At 51.4% G+C, this 23,432-nt stretch overlaps 2 protein-coding genes across 3 annotated transcripts; one reads left to right on the forward strand and one right to left on the reverse strand.

Moving 5' to 3' along the window:
- The first annotated feature begins 208 nt into the window (after nt 1-208).
- On the forward strand, nt 209-7,045 carry TOR1B (torsin family 1 member B). 2 transcript variants are annotated; one of them, XR_001895591.3, is made up of 5 exons: nt 209-500; nt 1,193-1,599; nt 4,304-4,479; nt 5,977-6,104; nt 6,410-7,045. XR_001895591.3 is itself a non-coding variant. In XM_009188033.3 (5 exons), exons 1-5 carry the CDS (start codon nt 302-304, stop codon nt 6,649-6,651), a joined length of 1,011 nt encoding a protein of 336 aa, XP_009186297.1. In that variant the 5' UTR covers nt 226-301; the 3' UTR covers nt 6,652-7,045. The 2 variants fall into 2 exon arrangements, 1 of the variants encoding a protein (XP_009186297.1); XM_009188033.3 differs by having other exon boundaries at nt 226-500; nt 1,193-1,458.
- Nucleotides 7,046-10,307: 3,262 nt separating this feature from the next.
- Nucleotides 10,308-22,155, reverse strand: TOR1A (torsin family 1 member A). The gene is made up of 5 exons (XM_031654636.1): nt 21,791-22,155; nt 20,588-20,853; nt 16,771-16,946; nt 16,546-16,673; nt 10,308-11,567 (listed from the first exon to the last, which is right to left on the reverse strand). Exons 1-5 carry the CDS (start codon nt 22,062-22,064, stop codon nt 11,317-11,319), a joined length of 1,095 nt encoding a protein of 364 aa, XP_031510496.1. The 5' UTR covers nt 22,065-22,155; the 3' UTR covers nt 10,308-11,316.
- Nucleotides 22,156-23,432: the final 1,277 nt, after the last annotated feature.

Consider the following 23,432-nt stretch of genomic DNA (forward strand, 5'->3'; position numbering starts at 1 on the left):
TGACCTCGTGATCCGTCCACCTCGGCCTCCCAAAGTGCTAGGATTACAGGCGTGAGCCACTGCACCCGGCCCAAAAAAAATTTTTTTAAAGAAAGAAAAGGGAAACAAAACAGTCACCTACACCTTCGGGCCACTCACAAGGATGATGGCACCGTCCTCCTCTCCGCCCCTCACCAACATGGCCGCCCCCATGGGAGTGGGCGGGTCTGCGGGGCGGAAGTGACGCACGAGCGGAAGTCCGTCCTGCCGCTTGGCCGCGGGGCACCTGGCTCAGCGGCTTCTGCGGGCTACGAGGAGTGGTATGTTGCGGACTGGGTGGCTCCGGGGCGCTGCGGCGCTGGCGCTGCTGCTGGCGGCCCGAGTGGTGGCGGCGTTCGAGCCCATCACCGTGGGCCTCGCCATCGGGGCCGCGTCGGCCATCACCGGCTACCTGTCCTACAATGACATCTACTGCCGCTTCGCCGAGTGTTGCCGCGAGGAGCGGCCGCTCAACGCTTCGGGTACGGCGCGCGCGAGCGGTGGGTCGGCGCTGCGGGGGGCGCAGGGGCCTCTGCGACCTCAGGCCGGGCACTGGGGCGCGGAGGGACGGCCTCGTGGGCGCCTGGCACGGACCGGGCGCGCGGCATCTAGACGGCGGTGGTCCCAGCTGGGGTGGGTGGGGAGCGGATGGGGCGGCCCCGGAACCGTTCGCGGGAACGCGGTGCGAACTCCAGCCCTGGAAGCGGTGCCTTCGCAAACAGTCTCCAGGTCGTGGGGCTCTGCCCCAGCGCCTTTCTAAAGCTCCTGTTCCTGAGGATCGTAGGCAGAAGAAACGGAAAGTACGGCGGGCGGCCCTTCTGCACCCTGCCAACCCTATTAAGTAGCTTTCAGACGTGCTGCGTCGCTCAGAAAGCCCACATTTGTCCCCGGTTTTCCTGCGGGCCAGAAGGGGTGGCTGGGAATAGCAAGCGCTCAGTCAAGCGATGGTTCATCTTCGAATGGATGAACATTTAGCTTCCCTATCAGACCCCAAAGCGTTAAGAACCTCCACATAATCCGTTTACCTGAAAGTGGCATCATTTGACTACCTCGGCCCTAGGGTTTGGCAGACACCCTGCTGGGTCCTTCTTGCTTTGGGCAGCTGGGAAAGTACTGCGTTGCTGATGCATTTTTAACGTCTGTTTCTCTTTCTGTTCCGGGGCTGTTCTTGCAGCTCTCAAGCTGGATTTGGAGGAGAAGCTGTTTGGACAGCATCTGGCCACGGAAGTGATTCTCAAGGCGCTGACTGGCTTCAGGAACAACAAAAATCCCAAGAAACCTTTGACCCTTTCCTTACACGGCTGGGCTGGCACAGGCAAGAATTTTGTCAGTCAAATTGTGGCTGAAAATCTTCACCCAAAAGGCCTGAAGAGTAACTTTGTCCACCTGTTTGTATCGACTCTGCACTTCCCTCATGAACAGAAGATAAAACTGTACCAGGCAAGAGAACCCGCTATTATCTCGTCCACAGGCCAGTCGGACTGGTCTGGGTGACCTGCTCACTAACTCTGGCCTCTGCTTCTCTTTCCTTTGTGTTGCAGTAGCCCCCGGCTCCACTGAGTTAAGGCACACTTAGTCCAGGTAGTTACAAAGCTCTCCTACAACATTTCTCTTACTTGGTTCCAAAACAGTCCAGTGGGGTAGGGCATGTTATTCCCATTAAAAGATGGCGCCAAGGGCTGGGCGCGGTGGCTCACGCCTGTAATCCTAGCACTTTGGGAGGTCGAGGCGGGCGGATCACTTGAAGCCAGGAGTTCGAGACCAGCCTGGCCAACATGGTGAAACCCCGTCTCTACCAGAAAGTACAAAAATTAGCCGGGCACGGTGGCGTGCGCCTGTAATCCCAGCTACTTGGGTGGCTGTGGCAGGAGAATCACTTGAACCTGGGAGGCGGAGGTTGCAGTGAGCCCAGATCCTACCACTGTACTCCATCTCAAAAAAAAAAAAATAAAAAGAGGATGTAGTCAAGGCCAGGTGCAGTGGCTCAGGCCTGTAATCCCAGCACTTTGGGAGGCTGAGGCAGGTGGATCACTTGAGGTCGGGAGTTCAAGACCAGCCTGACTAACATGGAAAAACCCCGTCTTTACTGAAAACACAAAATTAGCTGGGTGTGGTGGTGCACATCTGTAATCCCAGCTACTCGGGAGGCTGAGGCAGGAGAATCGTTTGAACCCAGGAGGCGGAGGTTGCAGTGAGCTGAGATTGTGCCACTGCATTCCAGCCTGGGCAACAGAGTGAGACTCTGTCTCAAAAAAGAGAGAGAGAAAAAAAAAAAGATGGAGCCTGGAGCCAAGAGAGGCAAGGTGACTTACTCCTTATAATCTTTGTGGCAGAGCAGGAACTTGAACCAAAACCTCCCAACTCCCAGTTGACATGGTAGCCACCTTCTCCGGTGAGTGAAGGGATCCGGCATCCGCAGCAGTGCAGTTGGTGAGAGGGGCAGTCAGTCTTCAAGGATTAGCTTGGGGGTGGCTTCCTTCGATGCTGCCCACCTCTGGTGCAGCCTCAGCTTTGCCTCTGCTCTTTGCAATGTAGCCTAGAGGTCTTTTTTCTCTTAAACAGGTTTTATTCCCTTTGTTCCTCCCATCCTTCATGTCCTTGGCATTGCTTTCTTCAAGGGAAGCCTCAAAGAACTGAACCTTGAGACCGTTTCTCCTTTTGAGATACTGTTTTCACATGTATTTTAAGTTGTCTAAGAGGGTTAGTTCTCATTTAAATGAATGTTGCCCTTGTCAAGGTTAACATTCCCCATGGCAATATAGCAAGACCCCATCTCAAAATTAGCCAGGTGTAGTGGCATGCACCTGTAGTCGCAGCTACTTGGGAGGCAGACATGGAGGACTGCTTGAGCCCAGGAGGCTGAGGCTACAATGAACCATGGTTGTGTCACTGCATTCCAGTCTGGGTGACAGAGTAAGACTGTATCTCAAAAAAAAAAAAAAAAAAAATTCCTCCTGTTAGGTGGGGACTGAAGAAAGAAACAGAAACTTAACTCAACAAGGAAGTAGAAGTATTTGCCCTACAAACTGACACGAGACAGGGAAGACTGCCAAAAAGGAAGGAAGGATTTTCTTGTTTTCTACATTCTTTATAAATGTCTAGAAACAGAGGAATATAAATGGATGAGGGCATGTCTTGGGGAGCTTCATGGTACAGCCTTTCACACTTTGGGGTAGAGGACTTGTTGCTTCAGTGTCTTTATGTTTGTTTCATGAAAGCATCTGGAACAGATGCTTTTCATGAAATGTCAGTGAGTCAGCTCTGTTGGTCTGGGGTACTGTGTACTATGCAGGTCTAATCTAGTTTCTTATTCCTCAGTATGTCTGGTGGTACTAACTTGAGATTGTAGTCCAAGAGAGATGAAAACTATGGCTAGGTTAGCAGTGAATGATATTCACGGATCTTGCCAGGTGGCTCATTCCTGTAATCTCAGCACTTTGGGAGGGTGAGGTGGGTGGATCACCTGAGGTCAGGAGTTTGAGACCAGCCTGCCCAACATGGCGAAACCCTGTCTCTACTAAAAATACAAAAATTAGCCAGGTGGCCGGGCGCGGTGGCTCAACCCTGTAATCCCAGCACTTTGGGAGGCCGAGATGGGTGGATCACGAGGTCAGGAGATCGAGACCATCCTGGCTAACACGGTGAAACCCCCTCTCTACTAAAAAATACAAAAAACTAGCCGGGCGAGGTGGCAGGCGCCTGTAGTCCCAGCTACTTTGGAGGCTGAGGCAGGAGAATGGCGGAAACCCAGGAGGCGGAGCTTGCAGTGAGCAGAGATCCGGCCACTGCACTCCAGCCTGGGCGACAGAACGAGACGCCGTCTCAAAAAAAAAAAAAAAAAAAATTAGCCAGGTGTGGTGTGGGGGATGGGGGCGCCTGTAGTCCCAGCTACAGGGGGGGTTGAGGCAGGGGAATCTCTTGAACCCAAGAGGCGGAGCTGAGATCATGCCACTACACACCAGCCTAGGGGATAGAGTGAGACCCTGTTTCAAAAAAAAAAAAAAAAATCACGGATCTTGTACCTCTTACACCTTTAAAAAGTCACATTTAATATATCATTTGAGTTAGGTAAAAGCTTCTCTGCATTTTAGCATCTGTCTCTGCCAATTTCCACTTTTTAGAAATAAGGTTTTAGAAAAGCTATTACCCAGCGAGTGGGGTTGAGGGTGCAGTTCTAAGAGCTCTGACCTTGTCCTTCAGTGCATGAGGAGCAGATGGTTCCTGCGCTCCTCTTGGTGCACCCTTTGAGCTTCGCATCCTATTTCTTCTTTCACGGTTGGTCCAGGACCAGTTACAGAAGTGGATCCGCGGTAATGTGAGTGCATGTGCGAACTCTGTTTTCATATTTGACGAGATGGATAAATTGCACCCCGGGATCATTGACGCAATCAAGCCGTTTCTAGACTACTACGAGCAGGTTGACGGAGTGTCTTACCGCAAAGCCATCTTCATCTTTCTCAGGTCAGCGGGAGGCGGTCTTTTGGGGCACACAAGCCCTTCATTCTCTCAATGATAAAATGAGGTCCCGAGGACCATCAGCACTTGGTTTACCAGGACAAAAGTGCCTGCTTGGCACAAGGCACTTACCTACTGCTTTACTTGTCTTTTCCTTTGCCAGTCTCAGCATGGCACACAGTGTGGGTTGTGGAAATGAACTAAAGAAAGAATCACTGGGCCGGGAGCGGTAGCTCACGCCTGTAATCCCAGCACTTTGGGGGGCCGAGGTGGGCGGATCACCAAGAGATCGAGACCATCCTGGCTAACACGGTGAAACCCTGTCTCTACTAAAAATACAAAAATTAGCTGGGCGTGGTGGCGGGTGCCTGTAGTCCCATCTACTCAGGAGGCTGAGGCAGGAGAATGGCGTGAACCCGGGAGGTGGAGATTGCAGTGAGCAGAGATCACGCCACTGCACTCCAGCCTGGGCGACAGAGCGAGACTCTGTCTCAAAAAAAAAAGAATCAATGATAGGCAATTTTAGCCGGGCATGGTAGCATGGGCCTGGAGTCCCAGCTCTTGGGGAAGTTGAGGCAGGAGGATTGGTTGAGCCCAGGAGTTCAAGGTTTTATTGAGCTATGATCATGCCACTGCACTCCAGCCTGGGTGACAAATCAAGACCCCGACCCTAAAAATGAAACAAATGAAAACAGGTAATTTTATTAACTGCGCATGTTCGTTTTTAGGGTTATAAAGAGCCATAGCATTATCCCAGCTAGTTGTGAATAAACATTTTGAGTTCCACGAGAGCAGACACGTTTTTGTAGTAGCACTCAGTAAATATTCCTTTATGAAAATAGATCTTTGGCCAGGCGTGATGGTTCACGCCTGTAATCCCAGCACTTTGGGAGGCCGAGGTGGGCAGATCACTTGAGGTCAGGAGTTCAAGACCAGCCTGGCCAACATGGTGAAACCCCATCTCTACTAAAAATACAAAAATTAGAAGGGGCGTGGTGGCAGGCACCTGTAATTCCAGCTACGTGGGAGGTGGAGGTTGCAGTGAGCCGATATTGCACCACTGCACTCCAGCCTGGGTGACAGAGTGTCTTAAAAAAGGGAAAATAGAGCAGGTTCATTTCTTGGTAAGACACAGAAGTTTTTTTTTTGCTTTTTTTTTTTTTTTGAGACAGAGTTTCATTCTTGTTGCTCAGGCTGGAGTGCAATGGCACGATCTCGGCTCACTGCAACCTTTGCCTCCCTGGTTCAAACGATTCTCCCGCCTCAGCCTCCCGAGTAGCTGGGATTACAGGTATGCACCACCATTAGCCTGGCTAATTTTTGTGTTTTTAGCAGAGACGGGGTTTCTCCATGTTGGTCAGGCTGGCCTCGAACTCCTGGCCTCAGGTGATCTGCCTGCCTCGGCCTCCCAGAGTGCTGGGATTACAGGCGTGAGCCACCACACCCGGCTGACACAGAAGTCTTAATATGTGATTTTAATCTTTATTTCTCTGGCAAACTCAGCAATGCAGGCGGGGACCTTATAACTAAGACAGCTCTTGACTTTTGGCGGGCCGGAAGAAAGAGGGAAGACATTCAGCTGAAGGACCTGGAACCTGTACTGTCTGTTGGAGTCTTCAATAATAAACACAGTGAGTGCACCAGGGTAAAGGAGCCCCTTAACTGTCCAGCAGTGAGCCATCTGCTCTTGCATTGTTTCACAAAGCCATAGGATCCCACTGGACTTCTGGCTTTGCTAAAGTCGGGAATTTTCTTAGGTCTACTGTCCTTGAAACCAGTTAGTGTCCAGCTGAGTCCTACATGGGCTTGTTGCACACTGACAAGAGACTCTCTTAAGGGGCACGGACTTGAGGCACGTGCTGAGGGTTGGGATTGGAGCTTGGCCAGGTGGCGGTGGCGGTGGCGGCGGGAAACCCAGCTTTGTCTTGTTCTGCAGGTGGCCTGTGGCACAGTGGACTGATCGACAAAAACCTCATTGATTACTTTATCCCCTTCCTGCCTTTGGAGTACAGACATGTGAAAATGTGTGTGAGGGCCGAGATGAGGGCCCGTGGCTCTGCTATAGATGAAGACATTGTCACAAGAGTGGCAGAGGAAATGACGTTTTTCCCCAAAGACGAGAAAATCTACTCAGACAAGGGCTGCAAGACTGTGCAGTCGCGGCTTGATTTCCACTGAGCTCCTGTCTGGGTGGGTAGGAGGCAGCTGGGAGGCTCCGCACAGCAGAGGCCTTGCCTTTCCGAAGAACCCTGAAGACCGCTCTGGGGTTTTGCCTGTTTGCACCTTAGAGTTTGGGGATATAGAATCTTTTTTTTTGTGACAGGGCCTCGCTCTGTCATCCAAGCTGGAGTGCAGTGGTGCAGTCCTCAACTCACTGCAACCTCCACTCCCAGTTTGAGGGATTCTCATGCCTCGGCCTCCCGAGTAGCTGGGATTACAAGCATGAGCCACTGTGCCCGGCTGGGATATAGAATCTAAGAGTTGATTTTGGAAAACACGTGAATCTATTGCATACATTTGTCATTTTGCAAGATGACAGCCGTCCAGCTCTTCTTTGCAGCTGAAGATGAACTTTTAAAATCCCCTTCACACTTAATGTACTGACCGTGACAGAAGTGCCTGAAAACACCTGTGCATGGCAGGCCTGGCAATGGTTTCTGACTCACAGCACCTGCACCTCAGAAGCTACTATCAGGACTAAAGGAGTCCAGGAACCTGCTGCAGGCTGAGGGGCACTGGGTTCCCACCGGCAGGCTGGGGAGCGCTGGGCTCTTGTTGGCCGAAAACATCCTTTTGCTCTGTTTCGTTCTTTTTTTGTTTTTTGAGACGGAGTCTCGCTGTGTCGCCCAGGCTGGAGTGCAGTGGCTGGATCTCAGCTCACTGCAAGCTCCGCCTCCCCAGGTTCACGCCATTCTCCTGCCTCAGCCTCCCGAGTAGCTGGGACTACAGGCGCCCACCACCACACCTGGCTAATTTCATTTTTTTGTATTTTTAGTAGAGACGGTGTTTCACCGCGTTAGCCGGGGTGGTCTCAATCTCCTGACCTTGTGATCCACCCACCTCAGCCTCCCAAAGTGCTGAGATTACAGGCTTGAGCCACCGCGCCCAGCCTCTGTTTCGTTCTTTACACAGAGAGAGTTCACTGACTTGAAGTGTATTCAATTAAAATTGGGGGTGGAGGTGCAGACGGTGTCTGACAGGAGGATGTGGCCGTGCCCACTGAGCACTCTTGATATGGGCTGACCTGTCTGTGTGTGGGGTGGGGCCTTCACCTAACACCTCTGCAGCAGACCTGGACAGACAGGTCTCTCCCGGCTGTCCATTGTTCTGGCTGCTAATACAGCCCTGACTGTGGAATCCTTCACCATCTCAGCTGGTATCATCCCCAGCCTTCCTTGTGCTGCATCTCAGCTTGGCTCACTGCTCGAGTCCCTCCAACCATCTATCGTCATAGAGTTGAGTCACAATGAGACCACTGGCTTTCAGTGTGAGTCCTTGGTTTCCATGGTGAGATGCTTGTTAAGACTTTATACTTGGGTCCATCTCTCACTTTATTTTGTAGAACCATTTGAAATCCTAGGATGTGCTCATTCTGGAAGGATGACATGGGCCCAGACTGAACAGTCAGCTTGCAGATCTTAAAGGACATTGCTCATTTTAAAACGAGGGAAGGACACAAAATGGAATGATTGCTTAGTCCTTTCTCAGATACTCTTAAAACAATTTTTTATTGTTAAATTTGTGGTAATACGTGGTCACAACTGTGGATCAAACAAGGTCAGTCTACAGTCGTGGCAGGTCCTGGGTGTGACCTGATACCACCACCCTTTGTGGCAGCGCCAGGCTGGACTGCCCTGATCCCTGGGCTGTGAGACTTAGCTTCCAGCCAGTGTGAATCATTGTATCTGTCTCATAATCGCAGCACAGCTGCAGACATAATTACAACAATGTGCAGCATTTTTTACATAAAAATACGGTAGAATTTATGACATGGAAATGCCTTGCAGGGTATCACACTTAGTCTTGAAAAAAACACCAAGGTGAGGTTTAAAATTTTTAGTACGTATCCTCAAATTGGAGCTAAGTTACACTTCTTTTATAAAATGTTGGGCATCCAGTTGAGAGGAGACAAGATTTTCTGTTTACAGTGATGCAACAAATACCTATTTGCCACCTTTGGACTGCTATTACTGATTTGTAACTTGAAAAGGCCGTGGTTGATCATGACCCCGCCTCTTCCACCTCCCTTGTAAGATGTGGACAAGAGCTTTATTGACCTACTGAATATAAAATAATAAAGCCTAGATTTTATCATGTGAAATGCCACTTGCTAACTTTTTTTTTTCTAATTTATTTGGTACCAAAGTTCAGAATGAATTTTAGCAGCACAGCTGGGAGACTTACTGTACCCTGGACAGGCGGGTGGGCAATCTGCGATACAGAAGCAGTATTTACCTTAAAAGCTCTTCCCCCAGATACACAGAAGTTAAATTAGCTGATGTATATTTCATCAAAGGCAGACTTCCAATAAAATACTTTCTCCCAAAATTAATGTGGGAGGAAACTGAGGTACTGGTAAAGACCTCTGACATCCTGAACCTGAGCTCAGGTGAGGAAACCTAACCCCTGAAACTGGTAAAACCTGGTAAATAAGAAATCCGAGGCCGGGCGTGGTGGCTCACACCCATAATCCTAGCACTTCGGGAGGCTGAGGCGGGCGGATCACCTGAGGTTGGGAGTTTGAGACCAGCCTGCCCAACATGGAGAAACCCCATCTCTACTAAAAATATAAAATTAGCCGGGTGTGGTGGAGCATGCCTGTAATCCCAGCTACTTGGGAGGCTGAAGCAGGAGAATCGCTTGAACGTGGGAGGTGGAGGCTGCCATAGGCCGAGATCGCACCATTGCACTCCAGCCTGGGCAACGAGTGAAACTGTCTCAAAAAAAAAAAAAATCCTAAATGCTAATCTGATCTTGGCTTAATTACACATAACCCGGTATTGTCTCGTCAGTGAATGGCTAACACCCACCCTCTTCACAGGATTGAGGATTCGCAGATTGACTAGAAAGCACAACCTCTCATCACCATCACCCCACCCACTCCCTTAATTTCTCAACTGAAGGTACTCAATTCCCAGGAGACCAACTTTCTAGGTCTGGTTCTCAGTCTAACGCAGTTCCTGTTCTACCCACACGGCCTCATCTACAAAAACTGAACCTTCCAAAAACTGTCAGGGGACCTGTGTTCCTTAACTTGGGACTTCTGGTGCCTGGGCCACACTCTTCAAATGAATGATTAGACCTCATCTGTCACTCCCAGGGACGTAACAGGCCGGCTGCAGCTAAATACCAAGAACTTTCTAATGCTTGGAGCCATCTTTAGGGCTTGGGTGCCCTAGTGGGACCCCATGCAGGCTAGGGAGCCATAAGGCAGAGGAGACTTGCATTAGACCTGCAGCTTAGGCCACCAACTCGTCTTCCGTGCCTACTGGAAGTGGTTCCTGCAGTGCTCTCCGCAGCAGCAGCCGCACCCATGGGAGCACTGCCCACGTGCGGGGACACACTGCTTACCTTAGTCTACAGTGCTGTTCCTGCTGGCATCTCAGCTGTACTTGAACTCCGTGGCTGGGTGTCAGGAGCTCCAGGAACCGCACAATGGAGGGCGACTTCCCAGACCACTGGGCGAGGGGACAAAGCCATCGTAAGATCCTCAGATCCCTGGGTGAGACTTTCTTTCCAACCTGGATTGTTCTGCTGGTCTTCACTCGCAGCCTCACCTCACAAGGCCTACAGTGGAGGGGCCACTTCTCCCTCTTCAAAAACGTACTCACCAATGACACATGCAAAATTTTATTGTAAAACGGTAGCCATTTGCATTTATAAAGAAAGACACCGTTCTCAGCATCCTCAGAAGGGGCAGCTAAGCTTTATAGGAGGTTTCGGGGATTTGACTGAATGTAACAAAAAATAGTATAAATGAGGAAGACTTAATATGGCAAAATTCACATAATTTAGAATCCAGCAGAGCACATGTGGCTCATTCGGAATGGACAGTGAAGGGTCACCTTTTGCAAAATAGAGTGGCTGGCAAGTGACAAGCTGGAAATACTTCTAACAAATGTTGACAGTGTTGCCAAAATCATTCCCACAGCTCCCTTTGTTGCTAAGGTTAAAACCCGTGGAGAGGCTGTTTCAGGCTTATCTGTGGTGCCTGAAGGCGTCCTCTTAACCTACTTGTCCTTCATCTAAACACTTCATTGCCCCTGACAGCGTCCGCTGGGACCATCCTGGGACAGAGCTGGCTCGTGCTCCAGCCACATCCCCAGCAATGCCCTCCTGTGGCACAAATGCCATGCACGTGTGCTTGGGCTCATTTCCAGTAAAGATACATCACAGTATATGTTATAGTGACGGGAACTTAAAAAACACACACGCAAGGCCAACAACTTAGAATCTAAGCAGTCTCTCATAATGGTTAAAATCATTTTAAATAAAGTTACCACATTTTCAATAAAACTTATTCATTCTTCCTTGAAACAGAAACACTTGGAATTAAAACATAATTTGTAAAAAATCATGAGCCCTGCGATGAGTGGGCTGGCAGCTGGCTCCTTCCTTCTGTGTGGGCTGGGGAAGCTTCATGTCCTTGCCCATGGTCCCTCGGTGGCCTACAGGCACCAGGGGGTGGAAACAATGCCGGGGACAGAATTCCTGTCACATCAAACAGGAAACATTCACTCTGATTCCTCTTCCAGGGAAAGGAGCTGGGGGAGGAGGCGAGAAACGACTGAGTGTTGTTTCTTTTCCAACTCCAAGCAGAGACTCGGCTGCCAATCATGGCTGTCAATCATCGTAGTAATAATCTAACTTGGTGAACACCGTTTTGCAGCCTTTATCTGAGAAAACTCTCTCCTCTTTGGGGAAAAATGTCATCTCCTCAGCCACTCTGCTTACAATGTCTTCATTAGTTTCATAGCCTCGGGACTGCATTTCCACTCGGATACACATTTTTAGGTGTTTGTATTCCAGGGGGAGGAAGGGAACAAAATAATCAATGAGGTTCCGGTCAATTAAGCTGCTGTGCCAGAAGCCACCTGGGAAGAAGAAACAAGGTGCTGTTCATCCACATCCACCCACTCACCCTTTACACGCCTCCTGGGGGTCACTCACCCACCCTCCCATCTGTCCCACACACACCTACTGGGGTCACCCGCCCTCCCCTCCATGACACAAACACCTACTGGGGTCACCCACCCTCCCATCCATTCCACATACACATACTTGGGGTCACCCACCCTCTCATCCATCCCACACACACCTACTGGGGGTCACCCACCCTCCCACCCATCCCACATACACCTACTGGGGTCACCCACCCTCCCATCCATCCCACACACACCTACTGGGGTCACCCACCCTCCCACCCATCCCACACACACCTACTGGGGTCACCCACCCTCTCATCCATCCCACACACACCTACTAGGGGTCACCCAGCCTTCCACCCATCCCACACACACCTACTGGGGTCACCCACCCTCCCATCCATTCCACATACACATACTTGGGGTCACCCACCCTCCCATCCATCCCACACACACCTACTGGGGGTCCCCACCCTCCCACCCATCCCACACACACCTACTGGGGTCACCCACCCTCCCACCCATCCCACACACACCTACTGGGGTCACCCACCCTCCCATCCATTCCACATACACATACTTGGGGTCACCCACCCACCCTCCCATCCATCCCACACACACCTACTGTGTGTGCCCTCTCCTTTGTGGAGCTCCAGATCAGTGGGGAAGGCAGATGTTAACAGGCACCTGCACACTGGGATCCTTCTGTGACAGTGGAAAGGGACACCCTCTTTACACTGCAGGCTGGGGGAGGCCTCCCAAGGTATGACTTAAGAGATTGAAGATGGGAAAGAGGTCCTGGGGCCCAGGAACAAGCAGAGGCAGTGGGGAAGGCAGAGTTCCACAGAAAGCAGGAGGCAAGAAGAGTTCCCGGGAAGGACTACCAGCCACGCTGGTAATTTACTCCCCCTGGAGTTTCAGCAGCTGGACTAACAGGGAAGGCTGCTGCCGCTGCCACAGTGCCCAGCCCCTGCAGAGCATGCGGGCACCAAAACTAGCCTCAGGAGTGCGGATGTGCAGCCCACGCCGGGCTCCGTGAAGGCCTGGCCTTGGCCGTGTTTTCTCCCCTGAATGTGGGCTGGCTCTGCACCTGCCCCATCCACTCCTCCTGGGCTCCTGGAACTCCTGACCCAGGACACCTCCTCCCAGCCCCAGATGACACAGCACACACTACGTCGCCCACCAGCCCACGCGTGTCTTCTAGTGAGCTGATTCCCTTCTGCTCTGCCATGTAATTCTGGGGCTCCGTCCCCAACCCAAGCTCCTCCTCATTCACTGGGTTAATGCATTTCATGCCCAACAGTGCTTTGCACACAATTGGTGCTCAATAAATGTGTGGCTGACTGATAGAGTGGAGCCTGTGGCCAGGGAAAGAACAGAACCAACCACTGAATGGGAACAAGGAGCAGTCTCGCTATCACGAGCTGGTTCTCAGAGGCCTGCTCTCTGCCAGGCACGCCCTGGGCCTGGGGACACAGCTGAGGGCAGACAGCCCTCACGGCTTTACCACTCTAGGGCAGGAGACACCCGACAAACCAGGAAACAGTCTCAGATGGTGCTTGGAGTGACGAACGCCGCACAGCAGAATGGACATGGAGAGCGGGAGGTGGAGCAGGTTGGGCGGGACCTCAGGGCAGAGCCCGAGCGACAAGGACCCAACCACGCAGACCCAGGAATGACAGCAGACCTCAGACCCAGGAATGACAGGTGACCTCAGGCAACCCTGAGACTTTACAATTATCTCCTGAGGACTCCCAAGTTTGCCCTCCCAGCCTGATGGCCTCCCTGGAGCTTCGCGGCTCTGCTCTGATGCCCTGATGCCATAGTCCACTGCGCTCGCCTGTCCTTCCTGCTGTCCCTTCCCTTCAATGGCAGCGCCACCCTTCCCATTGCTCAAGTCAGGTCCTTGGTTCTTCTCTCGTTTCCACATACAATTCTGCAGGAAGTCGTACAGGTTCTACCTTCGAAACACACCCAGAACCCGACCATGTCCCTCCACCCCCACTACTTCCACGCTGGGTTCCCTGGCCCTGTGGCTGTGGGTCTGTCCTCCGCCCAGTTGCCAGCAAGGTCCTGTGAAGGCCTTGTCAGATCACAGCACCGCTTGCCCAGGACCCTCCAGGCCTCTCTCTTCCACTTGGAATAAGACCCAAGGTTCACCATGGCCCACCAGGCTTTCCACGGTCTGCACCTCCACCCCAAATCTCGCCTCTTCTATCACCTCCTGTTCCCCTCCTCTGTTTATCCTCAACCAGCCACAGTGACTCCAAGCACAGGCCCTGCTCACGCCCCTGAATGTGCTGTCCGCACTGGGGAATGCTTTTCCCTTAGACATCCACATGGCTCACTCCCTCGGGTCAGCCCAAATGCTACCCTCACAGGGAGCCTTCCCTGTCCACTCTGTTAAAGCAGAGCCCATCCTTACCCTGCACCCCAAAGCCTTTCTTTTTTTCCTCTCCTGGCGCTGGGGAGAAAGATATATATATATATATCCATGTGTGTACATGTGTGATGTGTGCATATGTACTGCATGTATACACACAAACACATCACACACATCAACGTATCTATCCCGCATCATCTGATACATTTTCTTTCTTTATTATCACTAGGATGTAGGATCTATAAGGGCAAGAATTTCTGTGTTTGTTCACTGCTGTGTCCCCAGTCCTAGGTATGATGCCTGGCACCTACCAGATGCTCCATATACATGTGTTGAATGAATGTTCAGCCATCTGCCTGAGGCCACAGTCAGTCTGTGGGCCAGGGCTGCCCGACTCCCAGGCTGGCGCTCCTGAGTGCCGTGTAACCTCCACAGCATGGATTCGAGGCCACTGGGCTCATCTGCCTCAGCATTAGGCTAAGGTCTCTGCTGCATGTGCTCATGTTTTTTGGCAAGGCAAGAAACTATCCAACATGTTACAAAATGCTTGTCTTGCCTCAGTAGTATTCCACTTGCACACAATGACATACGGTACCCCATGTTCTTCACTAACTGTAGGATGAATTTCCTGGCAAGTCTGTCTCAAATGAGCCCTTCTGTTTTTGTCATCTCCAGAACCTGAAGCGCAAAGGCTTGAACAGGCAGCCCTGCACAACTCACAGGTCTTAGCCAGTGAGTGAGCCTCCATTATGCTGGCTTTCCGCCTCCCCAGATTCAAGGTCAAAGGTCTCATGACATTCCCTGGAGAAGTAGCGAGCTAAAACTTAACAGCTCAGGTTTTAGAATCAGAGACACTGAACAGGCTGCACAGCCCTGGGCAAGCTGCCACATCTCTTTGAGTCTCTCAGTCTCTACACTACGGGGTATGGTGAAGACTGAGTGAAATCCGCAGGCAGAGTGTTTCACACGGTGCCCAGCACAAAATAAGGGTCCAACCACTATTTGGCTGTTGCTCTTGGGCAATGAAGAGAAAGGGAAAAACTAACAGGTCATCTCTCCCCTTGAGCTGCCCTTGGCAGCCTTTGTTGCTCAACTACTGGCTCTTTCTTCTACAAAGAAAATCGGCTGGGCGCGGTGGCTCAAGCCTGTAATCCCAGCACTTTGGGAGGCCGAGATGGGCGGATCACGAGGTCAGGAGATCGAGACCATCCTGGCTAACACGTGAAACCCCGTCTCTACTAAAAAATACAAAAAACTAGCCAGGCAAGGTGGCGGGTGCTTGTAGTCCCAGCTACTTGGGAGGCTGAGGCAGGAGAATGGCGTGAACCCGGGAGGCGGAGCTTGCAGTGAGCTGAGATCCTGCCACTGCACTCCAGCCTGGGCGACAGAGCGAGACTCTGTCTCAAAAAAAAAGAAAATCATGTAGCTGAAGAAAATGGGGGAATTGGCTGGGTGCAGTGGCTCACGCCTGTAATCCCAGCACTTTGGGAGGCTGAGGCGGGCGGATCACCTGAGGTCAGGAGTTCGAGACCAGCCTGGCCAACATGGTGAAACCCCGTTTCTACTAAAAATACAAAAAATTAGCCGGGCGTGGTGGTGGGCGCCTGCAGTCCCAACTACTTGGGAGGCTGAGGCAGGAGAATGGTGTGAACCCGGGAGGTGGAGCTTGCAGTAAGCCGAGATCGCACCTGGGCGACAGAGTGAGACTCCGTCTCAAAAAAAAAAAAAAAAAAAAAAAAAACCCAGCAGGCCAGGTATGTAGCTCATGCCTATAATTCCAGCATTTTGGGAGGCTGAGGCGGGAGGATCACTTAAGTCCAGGAAGTCAAGACCAGCCTGGGCAACATAGGAAGACTCCGTCTCTACAAAAAAAAAAGAAAAAAAAAAATTAGCCAGGCATGGTGGCACAAGCCTGTGGTTCTACCTACATGAGAAGCTGAGGCTGCAGGATCACTTGAGCCTAGGAAGTCTAGACTCCAGTGAGCTGAGATCACACCACTGGACTCCAGCCTGGGTGACAGAGTGAGACCCTGTCTCAAAAAATAAGCTGGGTGCAGTGACTCATGCCTGTAATCCCAGCACTTTGGGGGGCCGAGGTGGGCGGATCACCCGAGGTCAAGAGTTCGAGACCAGCCTGGCCAACATGGTGAGACCCCGTCTCTACTAAAAATACAAATATTAGCTGGGGTGGTGGTATGCACCTGTAATCCCTCAGCTATTCAGGAGGCTGAGGCACAAGAATCGCTTGAACCTGGGAGGCGGAGGTGGAGTGAGGCGAGATTATGCCACTGTACTCCAGCCTGGGTGACAGAGTAAAACTATCTCAAAAACAAAAATAAAACAGCACTTGTCAAACATTAGTGTTCATAAAAGTTACCTGGAGTGTGTCAGTAAAGATTCCCCTCATGACTCGGAAAGGGACTGAGAATCTGCATTTCTTTCTACCCGGCTCCCAGGTGATGCTGACAGTGACCCTAACGCTTTAACACTTTGGGTGCAGGATTAGGAACCAGATGGGACTGGCGGTGGGATGGCCCTACTCACTGTTCTTGTTATTGAAAACCGACACAGACAAGGCATGTTCAATGTCTTTAAGCTTGATGTCTTCCCTCTGCTTTCCACTCCTCCAGAAATCCAAAGCCACATCTGTGATCCTTTCTGCTCCAGCATTGCTGCAAAACAAGTCCAGCGGGTAAGGATGGGGTTTTCTCCTAGAGCTCGGAGACTTGGGCTCGGGGCCCATCCATCACGTCCTAGCCCTGACCTTACCTGAGAAATATGAAGATGGCTTTCTGGTAGGAGACCCCATCCACCAGGTCATAATAGTCGAGGAAAGGCTTGATGGCGTCTATGAGGCCTGCATGCATCTTATCCATTTCATCAAATATGAAGATGGACCTTGCACAGGCACTCACGTTGCCTCGAATCCACAACTGTAACTGATCCTGAATTACAAGGGGAAAAAGCCAACACAAAGTTCTCAGCCAGGGCCATCAATCAGCATCTTCTACCACTGAGAACCGCAGCTTCACTTACAGACCACTGTGCACTCAGCACTAAGAACTTTACATGCACAAAATGTTCTTTGTTCCTAACAACCCCATGGAGTGAGCACTATCATACCCATTTTACAGATGAGGGAACTGAGGCAGAGAGCGAGCTTACTCCACTTGCCCGAGAGACTGGAGTAAGGGCAGAGCTGGGACCTGAGCCCAGTCCTGTCTCACTCCAAAGCCCGATACTCTGATTACAGTTCCCGCGCTGCGAGATGCCACACAGATGCTGTCAGAGCTGCTGCTCTTTTGTCATCAAAGGGGCAATGTGGGATGTCATGAGGATACTGATTTTTATTTGAAAAGGGGGTGAGGTTGGGCACGGTGGCTCACACCTGTACTCCAAGCACTTTGGGAGGCTGAGGCAGATGGGATCAGTTGAGGTCAGGGGTTTGAGACCACCCTGGTCAACATGGTGAAACCTCATCTCTATTAAAATACAAAAATTAGGGCCAGGCATGGTGGCTCATGCCTGTAGTCCCAGCACTTTGGGAGGCTGAGGTGGGCGGATCACCTGAGGTCAGGAGTTCAAGACCAGCCTGGCCAACATGGTGAAACCCTGTCTCTACTAAAAAAAAAACCAAAATTTAGCTGGGCATGGTGGCAGGTGCCTATAGTCCCCGCTACTCAGGAGGCTGAGGTAGGAGAATTGTGTGAACCCGGGAGGTGGAGGTTGCAGTGAGCTGGGATCACGCCACTACACTCCAGCCTGGCAACAGAGCAAGACTCCATTAAAAAAAAAAAAAAAAAAAAAAAATTTGCCAGGCATAGTGGCGGGTGACTGTAATCCCAGGTACTTGGGAGGCTGAGGCTTGAGAATCGCTGGAACCTGGGAGGCGGAGGTTGCAGTGAGCTAAGATTGCCCCACTACACTCCAGCACTCCAGCCTGGGCGACAGAGTGAGACTCCGTCTCAAATAATAATAATAAACAATAAAATAAAATGAAATAAACAAGGATTCATTCAGACTTGTTAGGCTCCAGCAGCCAGGATTTCCTACTCTGATGACCTACTAACTTATACGCAGTAACAGGGAACATGTACTGAGCGTGCACTATGGACACAACAATATTCTAAGCACTGTTCATACAACTTTTTTTTTTTTTGAGACAGAATCTTGCACTGTCACCCAGGCTGGAATGCAATGATGTGATCTCAGCTCACTGCAACCTCTGCCTCCCAGGTTCAAGCGATTCCCTTGCCTCAACCTCCTGAGTAGCTGAGACTACAGGCACCTGCCACCACGCCCAGCTAATTTTTGTATTTTTAGTACAGATGGGGTTTCACCATCTTGGCCAGGCTGGTCTTGAACTCTTGACCTCAAGTGATCCATTCGCTTTGGCCTCCCAAAGTGCTGGGATTACAGGTGTGAGCCACCGCGCCTGGTCTGTTCTTAAAACATTTTACTCTGACCTCCCAAAACCCATCATGGTAGTTACCACTGTGCTCCTTCTTTTACAAATGAGAAAACTGAGGCACAGACAAGTGAAGTAACTTGCCTAAAGTCACAGTTATTGTTAGTGAAGCCTCAGTTCTAAGATGACCAACTCATCCTGATTCGTCTAGAATGGTTCTTGTTTGTTTGGGACAGGGTCTCACTCTGTCACCCAGGCTGGAGTGCACTGGCTCTCTGGTCACTGCAGCCTCGACCTCCCAGGTTCAAGCCATCCTTCTGCCTCAGGCCCCTAGCTGGGACTACAGGTGCGTGCCACCACGCCTGACTAATTTTTTTTGTATTTTTTTAGTAGAGATGGGGTTTCACCATGTTCCCCAGGCTGGTCTGGAACTCTTGAGCTCAAGGGATCAGCCGGTTTTGCCTTCCCATAATGCTAGAATTACAGGTGTGAGCCACCACACCTGTGGAACATTCGCATTTCAGTACAGAACTGCTGGACAGTGGGTGACCCACGTGCTCACCCAAACAGAAGGGAAAAATGTGTTCACATTTTTCCATGGATACAGTCAGGGATAAATAACTGATTGAGGCCAGGCATGGTAGCTCACGCCTGTAATCTCTGCACTTTGGGAGGCAGAGGCAGGTGGATCACCTTGAGGTCAGGAGTTTGAGACCAGCCTGGCCAACAAGGTGAAACCCTGTCTCTACTAAAAATACAAAAATTAGCTGGGTGTAGTGGCGCGTGCCTGTAATCCCAGCTACTTGGGAGGCTGAGGCAGGAGAATCACTTGAACCCGGGAGGCAGAGTTTGTAGTGAGCCCAGATTGAGATCGTGCCATTGAACTCCAGCCTGGGCTACAAGAGTGAAACTCAGTCTCAAAAAATAAACAAATAATAACTTTTGCCCACCTTGCAGGTCTGCTACAAGGATCTAAAAGGCAACAGTTAACATTTATTTGTAACATGCACCAGGCACATGTTACACACTTGACAGACACAGTTCCCTGGATTGTTACAAGCAACACTTTGTAAGTCAGAACCTGAGTCTCAGGTCAGGCAACTGTCCTAAGACTATGGAGCTGGGAGAGTGTTAGGACTCAAATCCAGATGTGTCTGCTACCAAAGCCCAAGCTGCTAATCAGTGAGTTCAACCATAAAAGCTGTTTGCCGCTGGGCGAGGTGGCCCACACTTGTAATCCTAGCACTTTGGAAGGCTGAGGTAGGCAGATCACTTGAGGTCAGGAGTTCGAGACCAGTCTGGCCAATGTGGGGAAACCCCATCTCTACTAGAAATACAAAGATTAGCCGGGTGTGGTGGTGCATGCCTGTAGTCACAGCTACTCAGGAGGCTGAGGCAGGAGACTCGCTTGAACCCAGAAGGCGGAGGTTGCCGTGAGCCAAGATGGCGTCACTGCACTCCAGCCTGGACAACAGAGTGAGACCCTGACTCAAAGAAAAAAAAAGGGCAGTTTGCAACAGTAGGTTCAACAAACTTAGGACTCTCTACATATGTTTCCTCTTTCACAAAATGAGTGAGATGTGACCGGGCATGGTGGCTCATGCCTGTAATCCCAGCACTTTGGGAGGCTGAGGTGGGCGGATCACCTGCGGTCAGGAGTTCGAGACCAGCCTGGCCAAGTTGGCAAAACCCCATCTCTACTAAAAATACAAAAATTAGCTGGGCATGGTAGCAGGAGCCTGTTATCCCAGCTACCTGGGAGGCTAAGGCAGGAGAATTGCTTGAACTGGGAGGCAGAGGTTGCAGTGAGCTGAGATCATGCCATTGCACTCCAGCCTGGGTAGCAAGAGTGAAATTTCGTCTCAAAATAAAGGAAAAAAAAAAAAAAAGAGTGAGATGTGTTGATCTCTAAGATGGATTAGATCATGTCCACCTCTAAAATCCCATGACCCTACAAACTCACTGGACCGATTTTCAGAACCCACCACAAAGCTTTGATGGTGTTAACTGCTCCACGCATCTCAAACTCTAACTTCTACACCTTTCCAAGGGGAACTGAGACGTGAACCGTTTTCAGGGCTCACTCATTTCAACACAGAATTCCCAAATCTCATCCCACAACAAAGAGACCCCAAACCCGACGACATCCAGGAAGGGATTCCAAACTCCCATCCTTGCCTTGTACAAGGTGATGTTTGAAGCATGTGGAAAGTGCAATGTGGCCACAAACAGGTGGACATAGTCACTGTTCAGACCACCCTCGTAAATATTCTCTGCGATGATCTTGCTGACGAAATTTTTGCCGGTGCCTGTCCACCCGTGCAGGGAGAGGGTGAGAGGTTTCTTGGGCTTCGGATTGTTTATGAAACCAAACACGGCATTTAAGATGATTTTCTTTGCAAGATGCTGTCCAAAGAGCTTGTTGTCCAGATCCTTCTGCAATGCTGGGGGAGACAAAGCCAATCAGGAGTGGGGAAGAAACAGTGACAAAAGGCAGCCACATTTACAGCCCATGAGAAAGCCAGCAAAGCTGTCTAGCTCTTCAAGCACCTTGTGAAACCTCAAGTACTGCGGTCTGTAAGCTCCTGGCCCAGAGGGGACGGTGGTCCAGGGAGCCCTCCCTTTGCTGGTCCTGCCTATTCTAAAGCCCTGGCCCGGTTCCTTCCCGAAAAGGCCCTTGGTGCGGGTGCCACTGCCACTGCCACTGCCACCAGTTTGCACCTCTAACCCCTGTGCTGCTCCTCCCACCCCAAGGCAGGGCGGGGAAAGGAAGCAGTTTGGTCCCTCCTGGTCGGCTCCGAAGAAGTCCTCACCATCCTTCCTGTCTCCCGCTAGGCTATAAAGGAAGCAGAGCCCACTTCGGAGGGAGGTTACCACCGGTCCACCCCCAGCTTAGCACAAAGTAGGCCAACCTGCAGCCCGGCTCCTCAGGTCTCCAACTGAAGTCTGGCCCATCTGTGGTGGCCAAGGGGCCAGGCCTCATCCTGCAGGGGCCGCTCGGCTTCCGGGGTCCGGCCCGCACGGACTCAGCTCTGTCCAGGCCCGGCCCTCCTGGGATTTGACCCCTATCCCGGCCCGGCCCTAGTGCCATCCCCCAGCCCCAGCCCCCAAGCCCCGCTCCAGCCCTAGTCCTAGCCCGGCCCTAGTGCGATTCACCAGCCCCAGCCCCAGCCCGGCCCGGCCCTAGTGCCATCGCCCAGCCCCCAAGCCCCGCTCCAGCCCTAGTCCTAGTCCGGCCCCGGTGCCATCCCCCCGCCTCCATCCTCCATCCTCCATCCCCTGGTCCTAGCCCAGCCCTAGTGCCATCTCCCAGCCCCAGCCTCCAGCCTCCAGCCCCCGCCCCAGCCTCCAGCCCCCGCCCCAGCCCCCGCCCCTGCCTACCCTCCCGGCTAAGGCTCCGCTTCTGTCCGCAGCACTCGGCGAAGAGGCAGTAGAGACGCGGGTAGATGTAGCCGGTGAGGACGCCGGCCAGGGCCAGTCCCAGGCTGATGGGCTCCACCGCCTGCACCACGGACGGCGCCAGCAGCAGCAGGCCCAACGCGGCCCGGCCCAGCTTCATGCCCGGACCCGCGCCACCCTGCGCGTTCTCGCGCCGACCGCGAACCAGTACCGCCGCCAGACCCGCGCTTCCGGTTCCTCCTCGCGCGGAGGCCATCTTTCTTCAGGGCAGCCCTCCTCCCGACGCCGGCGGCCGCCATCTTTGTTCGGTACAAAGCCCTGTTTTGCTTCCGGAAGGTCGGATCTGCACCGCCCCCGTCGGCCACGTGTTTTTGTTTGTTTATTTTAAAGTAATGAACGTTATTTTTGCCGGGCGTGGTGGCTCACGCCTGTAATCCCAGCCCTTTGGGAGGCTGAGGCGGGTGGATCACCTGAGGTCAGGAGTTCGAGACCAGCCTCACCAACATGGTGAAACCACGTCTTCTACTAAAAATACAAAATCAGCCAGGTGTGGTGGTAGGCACCTAGCTACTGGGGAGGCTGACGCATGAGAATCGCTTGAACCCAGGAGGCGCAGGTTGCAGTGAGCTGAGATCCCACCACTATACTCCAGCCTGGGCGACAGAGCAAGACTGTGTCCCTCCCCCCAAAAAATAATAATGGACGTTAATTTTTAGAACAGATTTACAGAAAAAATTGTAAGAGTACAGAGTTCCCATGTGCCACACCTCCCTGCAATTACCCCGTTACTAAATTCTTACATTATTAGTGTATTACATTTGTTAAAATTAATGAAGCACTGTTGTTATATTAACTAAAGTGTACAGTTTATTCGGATTTCCTTCCTTTTACTTATGCCTTTTTCTGCTCCAGGTTTCCATTCAGGATACATTAATTTGTTATGTCTTAGACTCCTGTTAGTGACAGTGTCTCAGCCTTTTATTTTTATTTTTATTTTAGCTGGAGTGCAGTGGTGTGATCTCAGCTCACTGCAACCTCCGCCTCCCAGGTTCAAGTGATTCTCCTGTCTCAGCCTCCCGAGCAGGTGGGATTACAGGTATACACCACCATACCTGGCTAATTTTTGTATTTTTGGTAAAGACGGGGTTTCACCATGTTGGCCAGGATGGTCTCGATCTCCTGACCTTGTGATTCACCCACCTCAGCCTCCCAAAGTGCTGGGATTACAGGTGTGGGCCACCATGCCTGGCCTCAGCCTTTTATTTTTGATGACCTTGATAGTTTTGAGGAGTACTGGCACAATCTTTGGTAGGCTGGCCCTCTATTCGAATTTGGTGTTTTTCTCAGGATTAGACTAGCGCTATGGGGTTTTGGAAGGAAGATCACAGAGGTAAAGTGCTATGCTTATCACATCCTACCAAGGAAGGGTTCTTACTGTCAACATTGCTTACCACTGTTGGTGCTGACTTGATCACTTGACTGAGGTAGTGTTTGTCAGGTCTCTGCACTGTACACTTATTCTTCTCCCTACCCCCTTTTCTCTACTGGACTCTTTGGAAGGAGGTCCCCATGCACAGCCCACACATTAAGGAGTTGGGGATTTTGCTCCACCTCCTTGGGGGCA

Source organism: Papio anubis, chromosome 13 (genome assembly GCF_008728515.1).
Source record: "Papio anubis isolate 15944 chromosome 13, Panubis1.0, whole genome shotgun sequence".
Taxonomy (NCBI): Eukaryota; Metazoa; Chordata; class Mammalia; order Primates; family Cercopithecidae; genus Papio; species Papio anubis.